Below are 18,159 nucleotides of genomic sequence, written 5' to 3' on the forward strand. Positions count from 1 at the left end.
TAGTTCTTTGTTTTCCTTATTTTGCTTCAAATGTAAAATAATGAATAATAAAATCATTAGGGTTGTACATACAAACATTCAAATGGTTATTTTGTTTGCAATTAATTATAGTCTTTTAATTCACCTTTGCATTCTTTGGACTGGATTTTATATAATTTTTTTCTTAACTGATTTTGGTGCTTGTGAGTTTCATTATCAGCTCTGAAATTATCTGAAAACATAAAGTTAGAGCTTTACCTCTGACTGTTTATAAACAGCTGACACTGGAGTCTCCATCCAAAAATTTTAAAACATAAAGAATACTTCATCATATTAATGACGCTGCTTTTAACCAGTGCCTGCTGTGAAGTACCTTTGATTAAGCTGTCACCATAAAAACAGTGAGTACATTGACAAAGGCCTGCACTAGGTCAACACTGCCTGACCAATCAGAATCCAGAATTCAACAGCACTCTATATTACATATGGCAACCTGATTTATGGATAGAAATGTTAAATTGGAGAATGTTTTGAAAATGTATCTTGTATTGGAACACCAACCAACCAACCAACCAAACATTTTTCTCGTTCGTAATAATTTTTCCTAGATTATTTACACATCATTATTTATGTTAATCTTTAGAAGCGGCACAGAAGGGTATAGATACATAATTACTAAGTTATAGAGTAGTTAGACAGTTTGTGGTCACTTGTAAAGAAATGCATCAGAAATGGCTTTTGCTGCAAAAACAAGAACCAAGTGTGACAATGTACCCAGAAAGTCTCCACTGTGGCTGGTTCTGGAAGATGCTCAGTCATGCGTCCTCTCCCTGCCGAGGCCGTCTCCCGAATAAGTGCAGCGCATATTTAAAAGACTATGGCACAGTCTTAACACAATTAAAATCAATCAACACATCTAGACAGATTTTAACAGTTCTAAACATTTTCACTGCATGCATTACACTCCTACAACAATGTGCAGACCTTAAATATTACAACAAACACTTACGTAAGATTTTTAGACCATTTCTCTCCGCTCTAATGAGCTGCTTTCCCGCGCATCGCGGAAGAAACCTTGAAAAGCGCTTTCAGCCCTGCATTCTGGTTTGGTCCCGCACCCGGAAGACTACAGCAGGTAAATGGCTACAAACATTTCTGGCTGATGTTAGATAAACTCTAGCAGAAAAGGATTCAGATGTTAAACATGCGCACTTAATGAATCTTTACACGCTATTGTTTATAGTGAAAACTAATAAATGCTTGCGCTGTTTAAACCTGTGTCGCGTCTTTTACTATGAACACATGTACCAAACATTTCAGGTTTACATATCTAAAAGTTGTAACAAATGTACCCGTAACAAAACATACTTGTAAAGCCCCCATTACCAAACCCACAGCAAACATACAACACAGATTGTATTTGGAATGTCTTTGCAACTGTGGTTTAGTCCATTGCACTTGACCATTGAAACATGACCAGCGGGAGGAACCGCTGTTTAGTGACAGACGCATTGCGCTCTGTCACAGATGTGCATGCCAGGCGGTGCTGTGAAAGACCTCCGCTATGTCTGCACGCATGCGCAACGTCTTCCGTCTTGTCTGATCTGCACATCTGCGCCGCGAAAGCTTTGACTACTCTGGCTATGGTAAGTAAGAAAGTAAGTAAAAAAGTAAGAGCATACTATACCCACCTCTGTTCATTAACGGTATATGTGCAGATTCAGTATAGATGTTCGAAGGACTCCTGGACGTTTATTAAAGCTGCCAGAGCAGCTTGAAGGTCCGTTGGATCGATGTAATCAGACATGCTCTTACTTTTTTACTTACTTTCTTACTTCCCGGGCTGGCATGTACAGTATATGACATATGTATGACGTAAACGCGTACCCGACGTGAGCAGATCCGAGCAGAGTTTCGCGTATTGGGTAGTTTAGACGGATATGCAACGGGGGCTGTTTTTAACTTATCCACTTTGGAAGGCGTTTTCAATTTTTTCCGTTTTTCAGCCTCGGAAACGCCGTCCCCGTGTAGACGATAAAATATTTAGTCGTTTTTACCCGACAGCGTCCTCGTGTAAACGGGCCCTGAGACTTCAGCACAGGAGCCGTTTTTGACTCCTGAATAGTGTTAAAAGAGGTGGATTTGGCAACCCTGCACTGTGCAGACGTGAAAGAGGAGTGGAAGAAAGGAAGGAAGGCGGCGTGGTGAGAGAGTTTTGTGACTGGGCTTGAAATCTAGGTTTTTATTCTGTAGTGCGCTCTGAAGAGATCTGTAGAGTACTCCAGCCCTGGGATTAAAATCGGATATAATTGTTGCTTTATCTCAGTTGAATTTCAGATAGTGTAAAATTGGAGACTTTGCACATCTGGAGTTGATTAACTCCAGTTATTAGAATAAACTTGTAGTCTATTTGCCCTTTCATTCTTTTTGTTTGTTTGTTTCTTCTTGGTCTTCATCCTCAGCAGCAGGATGAGTCAATGGAAACAAATCCAGCAGCTAGACATGAAGTTTTTGGAGCAGGTGGATTATTTTTATGACGATAAATTTCCCATGGAGCTGCGACAGGTGCTGGCGAGCTGGATCGAAAGTCAGGACTGGTAGGAGCCTCAATAAAATTATATATATATATAAAAGGGAGAGAGACATTACATATACATGTATATACATTTTAAACATAATGTGAAACACAACTGAACTGAAATTGAAGAGATTTGGACGATAATATGAGACAATAAATTGATATGAGGTAATAATGTTAATTAAGCGAACATTTTTCATACTTCTTTGGTGAAATTGAACGTTTCACTTGTGCACGATTTGTAAGAATATTGATAGATCCTAAATAAAATTTGTGTGCGCGCGCTCACATTTTTTTTAATGATCAGATTCATGCAGATTAGCTTAATCTGGTGTGTCGGATTGGTTAAGTGTGTGTGTGTGTATGTGTGTGTGTGTGTGTGTGTGTTTACACATACATACGTACATACATACACACACACACACACACGTGTGTGTGTGTGTACATGCACTTTTTATTTTTTTGATGATCAGATTCATGTCGATTCTTAGCTTAATCTGGTATGTCGGATTGGGAGGTTAAATCTCCAGATTAAACATTAAGATTCCAAAATGAGCATTTTTGAAAATATTTGGAAATATATACAACTATAAGCTAACACATTTTAGTGTCTATACAAGACAAAACAGTTTACATCCATTTATTTGTTTTTAAATGTAATGAGAAACAGCTGAACTGAAATTGAAGAGGTTTGGATAAGATAATATGAGACAATATAAGATAATATGAGGTGGTAAGGTAAGGAAACTTTTATTGATACCTATTTGGTGAAATTTAAAGTTTTAGATCTGCATGACTTGTAAGAATGTTAATTTAAAGAAGAGAATGAATGAACAAATAAATAAATGAACAAACACAAATAAATAAATATCTAAAACTTGACCATAGCAGTTGAATGCATACAAAAATGAAAAGGTGCTCATTTTAGTGATCAGAAAATGTGCAGAAAACCCCCAAACCAAAACAGACCAGAAGTACGAGTGTCTTATTATCAGAGTATTATCCATGTGCAGAAATACAAAGTGCAAAAGTGACAGCAGCATGATCTTTATCATGAAAAACTGTTATAGCAGCCAGACTGCTAACAAAAGAGCAAACTTGATCCTATCTTGCCTATTTATTCAACAAATCCCACTGTTAATTATAAACTAGAGCAAACCCAAGTTACCCATATGAGAAATAATAAACCTGTTGGATGTGGCAGTTCAACCTATCCTCATAATGATTGAAACATGAATCTCAAAATCAGAAGACTTTTTCATATTCTTATATGACTGGCTGTTCTATTTTAGCACTGTGTCATGCTGTTACAGGAAAATAATCAATGATGGCATGGTGTAATGAAGCAGAGTTCCAGTTACCACCCTGCAGTTGATTACTTTCCTATAACAGCACACCTTGAAGTGTTTTATTCCTCTTATACCACAGCATGCCATCCATTACAGTCACACCATGTGACCAATCAGAAGCCAGAATTCAAGAAGATTCTGGTTTAAGATGCAACAACACTCTTTCATGAGTGTTTCAGTTCAACCTGTTTTTTTTTTTTTTTTTAGAGTGGTTTGGCCTTTGCACTTTTTTGGAGTTTTTCATCAAACTAATATAATATTTTAAATGCAAAATAAATTTAAGTTGAGCTAATGCTTAAAATATCTAAAACTAACATTTCAGGTGTAATTGATAAAATAGCTACAGTTTTGGTCAGAAGTTTACATACAGTGACATGAATGTCATCTTGGATATGAATGTCATGGCTATATTTGGGCTTTCAGTAATTTCTTTGAACTGTTTTTTTTTTCTGTGGCAGAATGTACAGCATACATCTTTAATTAAAAAAGAAAACAACTAAAATTTGGTGCACAACTCTGTTGTAACTCCCAAGTTGTGTTCAAGCTTCTGATGGTTTATCCTGAAGAATTCTGAGGTAGTCCTCCTTCTTCATTATTCCATCCACTTTGTGCAATGAATTTTCTTTGGGTTTTCTGAAATCAACACAGGGTCAAAATTATACACAGGGTCAAAAATATACATACAACACACCTAATATTTGGGTAAAATGTCTCTTTGCAAGATTCACCTTGACCAAACATTTTTGTTTACCATGAACAAGCTTCTGGCAGAATTCTGGTTGGATATTTCATGACTCTTCATGGTAGAATTGGTAGAGTTCAATTAAATTTGTTTTTGTTCTTGGCGTGGACTCAACTTATAAGCACGGTCCATATATTTTCCAAAGGGTTGAAGTCAGGACTTGTTTTGAGCTTAATGTTGGACTGCTTTATCCTCCACAACCAGCTTTGATGCGTGTTTGGGTTCATTGTCCTGTTGTAAGTCCCAAGTCGTGTTCAAGTTTCTGATGGTTTATGCTGAAGAATTCTGAGGTAGTCCTCCTTCTTCATTATTCCATCCACTTTGTGCGATGAACCAGTTCCACTGGCAGCAAAACAGCCCCAGAGCATGATGCTGCTACCACCACCACCAGCTGGTACAGTGTTCCTCTCTACATGGTGGTCATTGTGGCCAAACAACTCAATCTTTGTCTCATCTGACAAGCTGTATGCAGCTATCCTCCCGAAGGCTTTTGTGGTCAGCTTCAAACTTTAGTTAAGCTTGAAAGTGTCAATTTTGGAGCAGGGGGTTATTTCTTGGATAGTAGCCTCTTAGTCCATGGTGATATAAAACTCACTGAACTGTAGAAAGTGACCCATCAGCTTCCAGTTCATGGCAGGGCTGTGCCATGGTGGTTCCTCGGTTGTTCCTGACCATCTAAACCAATTTCCTTTCAGCTGAGGGTGACAATTTGGGTTTTCTTGAAGCAAAGTGGCTTGGCAAAGTGACTACACCTCACAATAACTTGGATTCAATTGTTTGAACTGATCTTGGAATTTGCAGTTGTTTAGAGATGATCCCAAGAGACTTTCCGGAGTTGTGTATATCTGCAGTCCTCTTTCTCCGATCTGCACGGAGCTCCTTGGACTTTCCCATTGTATTGTGTGTTGGTCAAGCCAATGAGTGCTGTAAACAAACCCCTTTTATGAAGGCACAGAGAAACTACCAGCTGTAGTCAATTATGACCACTAACAGGAAGTTAAGAGACCTTGGCCTTGGCAAGATAAAAGACATTTTGGAAGTTTCAGCACCTCTGAATTAATAATCCAAGTGAGTGTATGTAAATGTTTGACCTTGTATGTATAATTTTGACCCTTTGTCGATTTCAGAAAGCCCAAAGAAAATTAAAACTTGTGCACCAAATTATAATTTTTTTAAATTAAAGATGTATGCTGTACAATCATTCAGCCACAGAAAAAGAACAGTTTAAAAAAAATTACTGAAAGCCCTAATATTGCCATGACATTCATATCCAAGATGACATTCATGTCACTGTATGTAAACTTCTGACCACAACTGTAGCAAACATTAATTAGTAGTAATTAATTGGGAAGGTATTAATGAAAGACAGCCACCTTTTAGATGTTTTAACATATTAGATTATTGCAAAGATCTCAGTGGCAATTTTATTAAAAACACACACACAAGTAAAAGAAAGAGGTGGAGGTTGCAGCAATTAAATGGACATACAGTCATTAATTTATACTCATACAGACCAATATTGGTCAGAAGTATGTTAGTATTAGCATTCTGATGTACATACACGTGTGTGTATATATATAATTCTATCCACATTCGCTGGATATGAGCAATTGCACACTCTGATTGGCGACTCTACTACTAGGCTATCAGCTCGTATTCCATGAGTAGAGAAAAACAACATGGCAGAGCATGTTGCTCAGCCAACTGAGGATGCAATAAAAACTCTACTTGAAAAGAAAACCCCCAAAAATACAAACAAAAAAAGCAGCCAAATATGGAATGAAAGTATTTGATGGTAAGAATGTATCTTTTTTTTATTTTTCAAGAATTATCACATTTTTCACAAATTGCTACTGTCATTTCGCCAGTTTGTTTACATTTTAAGCGGAAATTATTTTGTCTGACATTTTGTATAAAGTTTTTATTTATCGAATTTGCTAAAAATAAAAATGTTTCTCAAAATCCAGTGAATATGGATAGAATACAACAATTATTTCTCTCAGTCTCGTCGTACATGGCTTAAACTCGGTGCTACACGCCTCGTCGGCTATCAGCTTATTAATTTCATGGAATAACTGTTATATATATATATATATATATATATATATATATATATATAAAGTTTCTATACATTTCTGTTTTAGGGAAACAGCGATGAATCATGAGGCCATGGCCATGGTGCTCTTCAACAATTTCTTGATCCAGCTGGAGAGTCACTGCACCCAGGAGCCGAACTTCCTGCACAGGCACAATCTGAAGAGAATATTCCAGCACATACAGGTATGAGAGACCTGGAGCACCTGAGCACAGTGGCAAAACATGTTAAACATGCAAAATTGTTATTATACTTCAAAATAGTGCCTACTGCCCTCATCCCTCATTCAATACGAGTCTGTCATTTGAACAGCAGTTTTGTTCCTGGGATAATGATAGCAGCAGCACTGAATCCTTGAGAAAGGATTAATCATGAGAGTTTCATGAGAGTTAAAAAAAACCCCAAAACACAGAATCGCATATAAGTTAAAAAGTTCTATCAGTACCAATACAGGGAAAGTTCCTTGAGTCGGGTTACACAGCTGCTTAAATTAAGCTGATTTTCAGGTTATTAAAATCACCTGTGTGTAGTTCACACCTCTGAGTTTGCCAGATTTTTCTTGAGAAGAAGCATTCAGGATGGTGTTTTTCAAAAGCTTCTAGACCTCTCCTTTAAAAGACAAAAAAAAAAAAATCCAGGATAGAAAATACAGACTAAAGAAGGAACTTCAGTACTCTCTCCTGTAAAGCAAACATGCTCATGGATTGAAGGACAAGATGACTGAGCACTCATCTGTGACATTTCCTTCATAACTTTATCCATAAAAAATAACTCCTTGAGGACAGCAATGGGGGCGGCACGGTGGTGTAGTGGTTAGCGCTGTCGCCTCACAGCAAGAAGGTCCTGGGTTCGAGCCCCGTGGCTGGCGAGGGCCTTGCTGTGTGGAGTTTGCATGTTCTCCCCGTGTCCGCGTGGGTTTCCTCCGGGTGCTCCGGTTTCCCCCACAGTCCAAAGACATGCAGGTTAGGTTAACTGGTGACTCTAAATTGACCGTAGGTGTGAATGTGAGTGTGAATGGTTGTCTGTGTCTATGTGTCAGCCCTGTGATGACCTGGCGACTTGTCCAGGGTGTACCCCGCCTTTCGCCCGTAGTCAGCTGGGATAGGCTCCAACTTGCCTGCGACCCTGTAGAAGGATAAAGCGGCTAGAGATAATGAGATGAGATGAGGACAGCAATGGTTCTGATCTCCTTCAAAGTTCTTTGCGTGAAACACAGAGCATTTCAGGGACTTATATTATTAGGACAATACATACTCAACTCAATCCTTACCTCCTAGCTAGCACTTTTTGGTTTCCAGATATAATGCAACAGAATTAATTACCTGGCCATGCTAGTTACCGGTAATTAGCACATTAACACTCTTTAAAAAAAACCCAGCTGTATTATTATCCAGTCAAACTACTGCCCAACTTGTCAGGTACAGCAAAAAACATACTAATATATTTTAAATGCAATAACATGCAAGCAGTGTAAAGTGTAATAAAGTGTTTAATTTAAGAATGGTTCATGCCTACTGGTACTCATGACATCAAACCATTTTATTTCCCTAAAGCATCACATGATCAGGCTTCATCAAGTTGATGATCTGAAACTATGTTGACTTGAGGAAATAGCACCAATGTTGACATAAAATACACCTAAAACACTTATCTCCTCTTCAGGGTCTGAATTTCACACTTCTGCTTGCAAAAGAACTGAAATTCAGTCCTTTATCAGTACGAGTTGAAACTCGTTTCATGCCAGTGAGAGTAAACACAATCATGTTTTATCTCTTGTATTCTTTTACTTCAAGCTGTGTTTATTCAGCTATCTTTGCTAATTCTATTTACATCATTAGTTAGAAAGCTGAGAAACTACAAATATCAGCATTAATAGCACATCAGTGACGTAAAAAACATAATTTTAATTTATGACAATATGACAAATGACCATAATATAAATTACATGTTAGTAATGTTAGTAAAGGTTTAAATGAGCTGCATTCAGACTGCTACTCAGTCATGTTTCTCTATAAGATCCTACGGCGTAACTGCAGTATGTTCAGTAATTATAGATGTAGTAAAGGTTACGCACAGCATATGATGTTTCTCTAGAAACAGGATGTTTCAGACAAAAGTTACTCATCAGTGGTTCAAACAAATGTCTTCTTTTGTCTGAAATTTCTCTGGAAATGACTTATTCTTGCCTATAAACTGTTTGGGTAAAGTCAAATTTGTGCTGGAAAACAAAAATCTGATTCAACTGAAGAAGCAACAGTGAAACATGAAAATAAAATCAGTTATGGCTTAATCAGTTATACAGGTGAAAAAGGGGTTTAAAGTTTAAAGTTTTATTTCCATCTGTGGTGAAGAAATGTGGCAGACATTTTGGTGGACACTTTGACAGCCGGTATCTGATTACAAACCAAATTGATTCGGCTTATTTCTATTCCGCTACAACATGTAGCTATCCAACAACTTGATCAAACTATGAGGAACTCACACAAAGATTGTCAAGTTTGCTAAACTGGCTCTTTGCTCAAAATGATCTTTGCAGGCTGATGTCAAGGTAACATTGGAACCCAACCTAAATAAAGATAATTCTGTGTCATTTCAGCAAAAAATATTTATGATAATTTATATCTTTATTCAGGCCTATTTTTGACAGAATGTAGCTACAGTGAGATCTAATGGGATTTCCCAGACAGACAGACAGACAGACAGACAGACAGACACACACACACACACACACACACACACACACACACACACACACACACACACTTTTGTACTTCTATGTTTGTGGGAACTCGTAGACATCATGCATTCCCTAGCCCCTTACCCTAACCTTAACCATCATAACTAAATGCCTGACCCCACCCCTTACCCTAACTCCACCCCTTACCTGAACCCTAACCTTAACCTCATTCTAACCTGAACCCTAAAACTGAGTCTTAAACCTCAAACAACCCTTACCAGCCAAAATGTCCTCACTTATCTGGTTTATATTGGTGACTTAATATTACATCATGAATGTAATCCATAAACCTAAGATGTTTCAGGTGCTCATTATTTATCCAACATAATATTGGGAAATAATATCATTTAAAAGTGCATTGGTTGATCTTTTTTCTTACTTGGAAAAAATCCTGGAAAGTTCTATTTAGAATTTGATTTAAAAATAATCATTGAAGCACTTGCATGAGTATGAGTGTATTATGTTGCTGAGAAAACCTGGTGCAGTCCAAGGGCAGAGTGCTTGTCTGTGTTTACATGACCTTCTGTCAGTCTTTTTAAAGACATGCCCCCAACGCCCCTTCACTCTACCTTCATCACAGTCTGTTCTGAAACATGTTGGACTCCGGAAAGCACCCAGTGCAGCCACATACTCTGAGCGAACAACACTTTTCCCAAAAACAACTTGCTGACTAGAAATATCGTACAATAAGAATAAACTGGTACTGGTAGCACATTTCCACATTGTAGGACTTTATTACTGGCAATGAAGTTGGACGTAGAATTACTGATGTTTCTCCTGCCTGATGCTGAAGTGTTTAAATACATACATAAATAATTTAGTATGAGATAATTACTGAGTTGTGTTCCTGAATGCGTTACAGCTAACACTAGGTACTTTAATCATCTAGATCTAAAGAAGCTTTATTAGCTTGAATGTAATGTCATGACCACTCTTAGTAGTATTAACAAAATGATATGACATTATGACAAACATTCTTTCATGGTTCTTGAAAATACTTCTGTGATATGCAATATGCATCATGATTTATAGTTTTGCAATAGAAAAAATTGTTATAAACAATAATACATTTATTATTAATAAGAACATTAATATTACATTTGTTTTATATTTTTATATTTAAAAAACATTTATTTATATTAAAAATGAAAAATATAACACTCAAAAACAGGGATGGAAACAGTACAAAATTAATCTTAGTGTCAGTAAAGGCATTGAGAGCAACAGCTCTAACCGAACTACAAACATGGCTTCTCAGAACTACAACGCCCAAGAACCACAGCGCCCCCTGTCACTGGCTTATTGATTACAGCTGTCTCTCATTCATGCACAATCAGCCAGTACTTAAGCCTCTCTCACTCTCACTGCAAAGTATGGTTCTGAGTTTACCCAGTCATACCAAGCCTTTCTGTCTCTGTCTACTGTACCTCTAGTTTTTGTGACCCTTGCTATCTCTTTACTTCTACATCTCTTGTCTTCTCTATATTGCCCTGTTTGCTGATCGACTGACCCTTGCCTGCTTTTTGACTACAATTCTAGTTCTGTGATTTGGCTACGTTTCCTGTTTGCTACCCCGCTCTCCCCTGCATGCACATTCGTAAGTGCCTCCAACCTGATAAGATACTTCACTTTGATGGATGCAGCAGAGGAGGTGAGGCAAAATGCTCTGAGTGCTCAGGGATGCCTCTTAGGAGAACACCAACAGATGCTTGCAGACCTCTACACCAGGATGGCACAGCTAGCAGCTGCGGTGCCGCAGGCCCTACTAACGTGCTCTGAAGCTTCTCTGAGTCCTGCTTATCGGCTCCCCATTCCAGAGAAATATGCCAGGGATGCCCTCAATTGTAAGGGATTTCTACTTCAGTGCTCCTTGTAGGCCATCTCTGAAGAAAGTGATATCGCTAACTTTCTTTTGTTTCTCACTGGCAAAGTGCTACAGTGGGCTAGCACAGTATGGAGGAATGGGGAAGAGCACACGACATCCTACGAATGTTTCCTTGAATTATTCAAATGAGTGTTTGATCACGAACCTGAGGGGATTGAAGTTGGCGAGAGTTTACTCACCATCACACAAGGTGCTAGGGAAGTCGCAGAATATGCCCTGGACTTCAGAACTCTAGCGGTAGCCGGTGGATGGAATGAGCTGGCTTTAAAGGCAGTGTTTTGCCAAAGTCTTTGCCCCAAAATTCTAAGCGAACTGGCATGTAGAGATGAACACCTTACCTTGGACTCCCTCATTGATCTAGCAATTTGACTGGATCATCTACTCTCCAACTGACCCTCTCTCAAGGAGGACACCAGACCTGTTCAGCGTTCTGATGCCTTCACACCTATGGAGGTTTCACATACCCATTTGAAACACTCCAAACGAGAGAGGAGGAGGAGGGAGGGTCTTTGTTTCTATTGTGGGAGTTCAGATCATCTTATCACCCAGTGTCCTAGCCAAGCTGAGACCACTCCCGATTTGGTGAGTCCTGTAAGAAAATTCAACTCAGTCTTTTAAAATACCTGTATTGCTGAAACTGGCATCTTCGATACACGTGCTATCTGCCTTTGTTGACTCAGGGGTGGAAGGGAATTTCATCAACTGCTCAATCATCCAGAAGTTCAGTCTGCCCACAACCCCTCTGCAGAGTCCACTCAGCATCAGGACCATTGATGGAGGACCAATAGGGGATGGTTTCATTACTACTCGCACCGCTCCCGTTCGTATTCAAGTGGGTGCACTTCATTCTGAACTCATTTCTCTCTGTGACCACCACCGTTAACCACAATATCATCTTGGGATATCCTTAGTTACAGCTTCATGACCCACTAATCTCGTGGCAGAATAAGGAGATCCTCCAGTGGTCATTTACATGTTTTCAGAACTATCTTCTACGTCCCCAACTCTGTCTCTCCTCTACTTCGGTAGAGAGTACACAGCCATATTCGATGGAGAATGTTCCTGAGTGTTATTCTGACCTGAAGGAAGCCTTTAGCAAGGGTAAAGCTTGTGGCTTACGACCACATCATCCATACGACTGTGCCATAGATCTTCTGCCAGGTACATCACCTCCATGCAGTCGTATTTATCCCCTTTCTCAGAAGGAACAGACTGCCATGTTGGAGTACATTCAAGAGGTCCTCAAGCAGGGGTACATATGTCCATCAAAGTCACCAGCATCAGTGGGGTTCTTCTTTGTGGAGAAAAAAGGTGGAGGTCTCCGACCCTGCATAGACTTTAGGGAACTCAAAAAGATCTCTGTCAAATACCCCTATCCTCTTCCACTGGTCCCCTCAGCTTTAGAACAACTTCGTACTGCCAAGCTCTTCTCCAAACTTGACCTGCACAGTGCCTACAACCTGGTCAGAATCAAGGAAGACGATGAATGGAATACTGCCTTCAGCATTACCACCAGCCATTTTGAGTACCGGGTAATGCCTTATGGCCTTTCTTCAGCACCACGTGTATTCCAATGTTTTATTTATGACATGCTGGGCAAGTTTGTGATGGCATATATTGATATCTTTGTCTACTTTCCCGATGAGAAGAGCCATCTGGGACATGTCAGATCAGTTCTCCAACGCCTGTTAGCTAATCACCTCTATGTGAAAGCCGAGAAATGCAAGTTCCACTTCAGTCCCGATCCTGCAACACCCTGACCCAAGCAAGCCATTCACGGTCGAGGTAGATGCCTCTGACACTGGAGTAGGAGGGATCTTGTCTCAGCGTTTCGGTGAGAGACCCAAACTCCACCCGGTGGCTTTTTTCTCAAGAAAGCTCACGTCGGCAGAGAGAAACTATGATGTCGGGAATTGAGAATTACTAGCCATCCAGCTCGCCCTTGAGGAGTGGAGACATTGTCTGGAGGGAGCCACACATCCCTTTGAAATTACATCTGACCATAAGAGCCTAGAATATCTCAAGAAGGCCAAGAGACTTAACCTATGCCAAGCCGGGCACTCTTCACACATTTCAATTTCACGATTTCCTTTCGTCCTGGTTCCAAGAATACCAAGGCTGATGCCCTGTCTCGAACCTTCAACTTGTCAAGTCATAGTCCTAAATCTCACCCCATTCTCTCACCCAGTCGAGAGAATGGGGTGAGATTTAGGTCTGTTTTGTCCAGACCATTACTTGGGCCTTAGATCAAGGAAAAAAAGAGAGAAATCTCAACCTCGGGAGAGCCCAGTAAACTGTCTGCTGGGCCTCCTTTATGTCCCGAAGCACCTCCAAGGGAGACTCCTCACATGGGCATATGCGTCCCCTGCCATGGGTCATCCAAGCAGCCAACAAACTCTCCAAATGCTGAAGCTCAAGTACTGGTGGGAGAACATGCGAACTGAGGTCAACCAGTTCATCACTTCCTGTTCTGAGTATGCCCAGGCTAAAGTTCCATGAACCCCTCCTGTGGGTAAGCTCTGTCCCCTCCCTGTACCTCAAAGACCCTGGTCCCACCTAGCCATTGATTTTCATTACGGATCTACCACCATCTCAAGGTAACACCACCATCATGGTAACTGTAGACAGATTTTCTAGGGCTCTGAGACTTCTTCCGCTACCTGGTATCCCCACTGCATTTCAAACAGCTGAATTACTAGTTCAGTATGTATTCAGGTACTTTGGCATCCCAGAGGACAATCAGTGATCATGGTCCCCAGTTCATCTCTCAGTTATGGGCCTATTTCATGGAACAATTGGGAGTCTCAGTGAGCCTCACATCTGGATATCACCCCCAGTCCAACAGCCAGGTAGAATGAGCTAACCAGGAGATTGTGTGTTTTCTAAGGATTTTCTGCATGAGGAACTAGGGGGACCAAGTATGCACAGAACTCATTCAAGCATTCTGCTACCCAGCTACCAACCACCCCTGATCCCATGGGATGATGCACCCACACAGGTGCAACTGCTTGCAGTTGAAGAATGGTTCTTGCAAAGCCAAGCAGTATGGGAGGAGGTTCACCAGCACATTTAGTCTGTAAACGCCAAGTATAAGGAATACGCCAACAAACATAGAAGTAGCACCCATAATTTTCTCCAGGCAACAGAATATGGGTCTCCACAAGAAACCTCAAGGAACCCAACACATGCAAAAAACTACAGGCACGCTACATTGGTCCATACAAGGTACTTTGGTGGATCAATGAAGTTTCTTACAGACTAGAGCTCCCACCTCACAGCCGGATAGCCCCCACTTTTCATATCTCCTGCCTGAAACCTGCTATTCAGGGTCCTCTTGCAGAGAATAGAGTAGAATAGAATGCCTTTATTGTCACTATACATATGTACAATGAGATTAAAAGCAACTCCAATAACAGTGCAAACAGCATGTAGAGAAAAAAAAAAAGGTTGTAAGGGGGTTAAGGTAAGGTGCACAGTCTTGAGGTGTATGTGTTGTGTTTCACATTATGGAGTGAGGTATTGCACATTATAAATTATTGCACAGAGAGAGTCACATTATAAAGTATTGCACATTATAAATTATTGCATGAAGAGAGTCACACTGTAAAATAAAATATTGCACATTATGAAGTATTGCAAGGTAAGGTAAGGTGTACAGTCCTGAGGTGTATGTGTTTTGTGTAGGGTGCACAGTCCTGAGGTGTATGTGTTGCGTTTCACATTATGGAGTGAGGTATTGCACATTATAAATTATTGCACAGAGAGAGTCACCTTATAAAGTATTGCACATTATAAATTATTGCATGAAGAGAGTCACATTGTAAAATAAAATATTGCACATTATGAAGTATTGCACAGGGGGGTTAGACTATAAAGTCAGAGCATATCCGAGTTCAGGGTGGTTATGGATTTTGGAAAGAAGCTGTTTTTGAATCTATTTGTTTTTGTCCTGATGCACCTGTAGCGCCTCCCTGAGGGCAACAGGTCAAACAGATCAAAGCCAGGGTGGGAGCTGTCCTTGATAATGTTCTTAGCTCTGCTAAGGCAACGGGAGGTGTAAATGTCCATCAGGGAGGGGAGAGGGCAGCCAATGATCTTCTGTGCTGCCTTTACTACTCTCTGGAGCCTCTCCCTGTCTACAGCAGTGCAGCTGCCGTACCATACTGTGATACAGTATGTCAGCAGGCTCTCAATGGATGAGCGGTAGAAGGTCAGCAGCAGGTTGGAGTTTAGGTTGTACTTCCTGAGGACTCTCAGGAAGTGTGGCCACTGCTGAGCCTTCTTAATGACTGCTGTAATGTTTTCTGACCAGGAGATGTCGGCGGAGATGAGGACCCCGAGAAACCGAAAGGTGTGGACCCTCTCCATGTACTCGTTGTTGATGTAAAGGGGGGCTAGGTCGGTGTTATGCTTCCTGAAGTCAACAATGAGCTCTTTGATTTTCTTGGTGTTCAGAGCGAGGTTATTCTCTGAACACCTGGCTGCCAACTTCAAGACCTCCTCTCTGTAGGCTGCCTCGTCTCCCTTTGAGATGAGTCCGACCACTGTGGTGTCGTCAGTAAACTTGACGATGAGGTTGTTGTTTGTTGTGGGTTGAACTACAGTCGTGGGTGTAGAGGCAGTACAGGAGGGGGATCAGCACACAGCCCTGTGGAGAGCCGGTGCTCAACGTGCATCTGGAGGAGAAGTGGGGTCCAAGTCTCACAGCCTGGGGCCGGTTGGTAAGAAAGTCCTTTATCCAGGCACATGTGGGGGGGGGGGAGGCCGAGAGTGTCCAGTTTACTGATGAGGATGTCCGGAATTATTGTGTTGAAAGCTGAACTGAAATCCACAAAGAGTATGCGGACGTAGCTCTGCTGCTGCTCCAGGTGGTTCAGCACAGAGTGTAGAGCTACGGCAATGGCGTCCTCTGTGGATCTGTTCACATGATATGCGAACTGGTAGGGGTCGAAGTCTGGGGGGAGGTGGTCCTTGATGTGCTGAAGAACTAGTCTCTCAAAGCACTTCATGATTACCGGAGTGAGGGCCACAGGACGATAATCATTCAGGCTGGTGAAGGGAGACTTCTTCGACACCGGGATTATTGTAGCTGATTTTAGGCAGGGCGGGATGACTGCCTGAGCCAGGGAGAGGTTAAAGATCCTGGTGAAGGTAGGGGCGAGCTGGTGGGCGCACGCTCTGAGCACCTTACCAGGTACTCCATCTGGGCCGGCAGCTTTCTTGGGGTTCACTGCCAGGAGCACCCGTCTGACATCGTGCAGGAGTGCAGTGAATGGAGTGGTGTAGGAACTGTGTTGTGGTGGGGGCAGGGCTGGAGCAGATGAGTGCTGCTCTCCCCTCTTTCAAAGCGAGCAAAGAAGCAATTTAGCTCCTCTGCTAGCAGCGCACTCCAGTCTCCTGTTGATGCATCACAGTCTCTGAAGTTCGTGATATGCCCCGCCACACCTCCCATGTGTTGTTGCTAGACAGGTGGGACTCTATACGCAGCCTATGGTCCGCCTTGGCTTTTTTAATTCCTCTTTTCAGGTCAGCTCGAGCGGCTCTGTACAGAGCTCTGTCACCTGACTTGAAGGCAGCGTTGCGAGCCCTGAGGAGTGAGCAGACCTGGCTGGTCATCCAGTGTTTCTGGTTTGGGAAAACCCGGATGTTTTTATCCACCATCACATTCCCGATGCAGAACTTGATGTAGTCCAGTACTGTTCCTGTGAATGTCTCCAGCTCCTGGTGTTCAAATAAGTCCCAATCTGTCCATTTAAAGCAGTCCTGTAGTTTGGAGAGTGCGTTGTCAGGCCAGGTTGTGATGGTCCTTGTGGTGGGCCTGGCTCTGTGTCTGAGGGGGGTGTAGGCTGGGGAGAGCAGGAGGGAAAGATGGTCTGACTGGCCAAGGTGGGGGAGGGGTATGGCTCTGTACACGTGCTTGATGTTGGAGTAAACATGATCTAGAGTGTTCTCCCCTCTAGTAGAACACTTAATGTTGGTAAAACTTCGGCAGTACAGTCTTCAAGTTGGCCTTATTAAAGTCTCCTGCGATTATGTGAACACCGTCAGGGTGGACCCGCTGCTGTTTGTTTACGGTGTTCAGCAGGAGAGAGAGCGCTGTGTTTACACAGGCGTCGGGTGGAATATACACAGCTGTGACAATCACCACAGATAGCTCTCTCGGTAGGAAAAAAAGGCCGGCATCTTACAGACATGTACTCGAGGTCTGGGGAACAGTGTCTGTCTATAATTGTTCTGTTGTTACACCAATTGTCATGCACGTAAATACAGAGCCCCCCTCCTCTGCTCTTACTGGAGTTCTCAGTCCTGTCCCAGCAGAGCAGAGTGCGACCTGCTAGCTGCAAGCTAGCATCGGGTATTTCCGGATGAAGCCAGGTTTCAGTGATAATTAAAACACAGCAGTCATGAACATGGCGATTTCCAGGAAGTTGTAATTCCAGATCATCCGTTTTATGCACCAGGGATCTGGCATTGGAGAGGTACAGGCTCGTTAGAGGTGGCTTGTGTGGTTGTTTTCTTAGCCTTAGCATAGCACCGGACCTGCGGCCCCGCTTCTGCTTCCTCTCCCTCCTCTGTCTGCGTGCCTCCTAGACCCGACAACAATCCACGGAGAGCCCGGTGGTCTGGCTATGTCATCTGGGATGTTATGTGTGTAGTGAAAGTTGCTCGAAACAGATATCTGGTGTTGGTCACCGATGGCCAAAAGTGTCTGGCGGGTGTACTGGATGTTCGCAGAACTGATGGTGCACAAACAAGCAAGAAATATATATATATATATATATATATATATATAT

General features: G+C 41.6%; 1 protein-coding gene across 1 annotated transcript in view; it reads left to right on the forward strand.

Moving 5' to 3' along the window:
- The first annotated feature begins 2,214 nt into the window (after positions 1-2,214).
- Positions 2,215-18,159, forward strand: part of stat4 (signal transducer and activator of transcription 4) — an 86,196-nt gene continuing 70,251 nt past the window's right edge. Inside the window, exons 1-2 of the mRNA XM_060929033.1 lie at positions 2,215-2,576; positions 6,793-6,928. Of these exons, the coding sequence (XP_060785016.1) occupies positions 2,449-2,576; positions 6,793-6,928 (264 nt within the window). The 5' untranslated portion in view covers positions 2,215-2,448. The remainder of the gene's footprint in view (positions 2,577-6,792; positions 6,929-18,159) is intronic.

Source organism: Neoarius graeffei, chromosome 9, assembly GCF_027579695.1.
Source record: "Neoarius graeffei isolate fNeoGra1 chromosome 9, fNeoGra1.pri, whole genome shotgun sequence".
Lineage (NCBI taxonomy): Eukaryota > Metazoa > Chordata > Actinopteri > Siluriformes > Ariidae > Neoarius > Neoarius graeffei.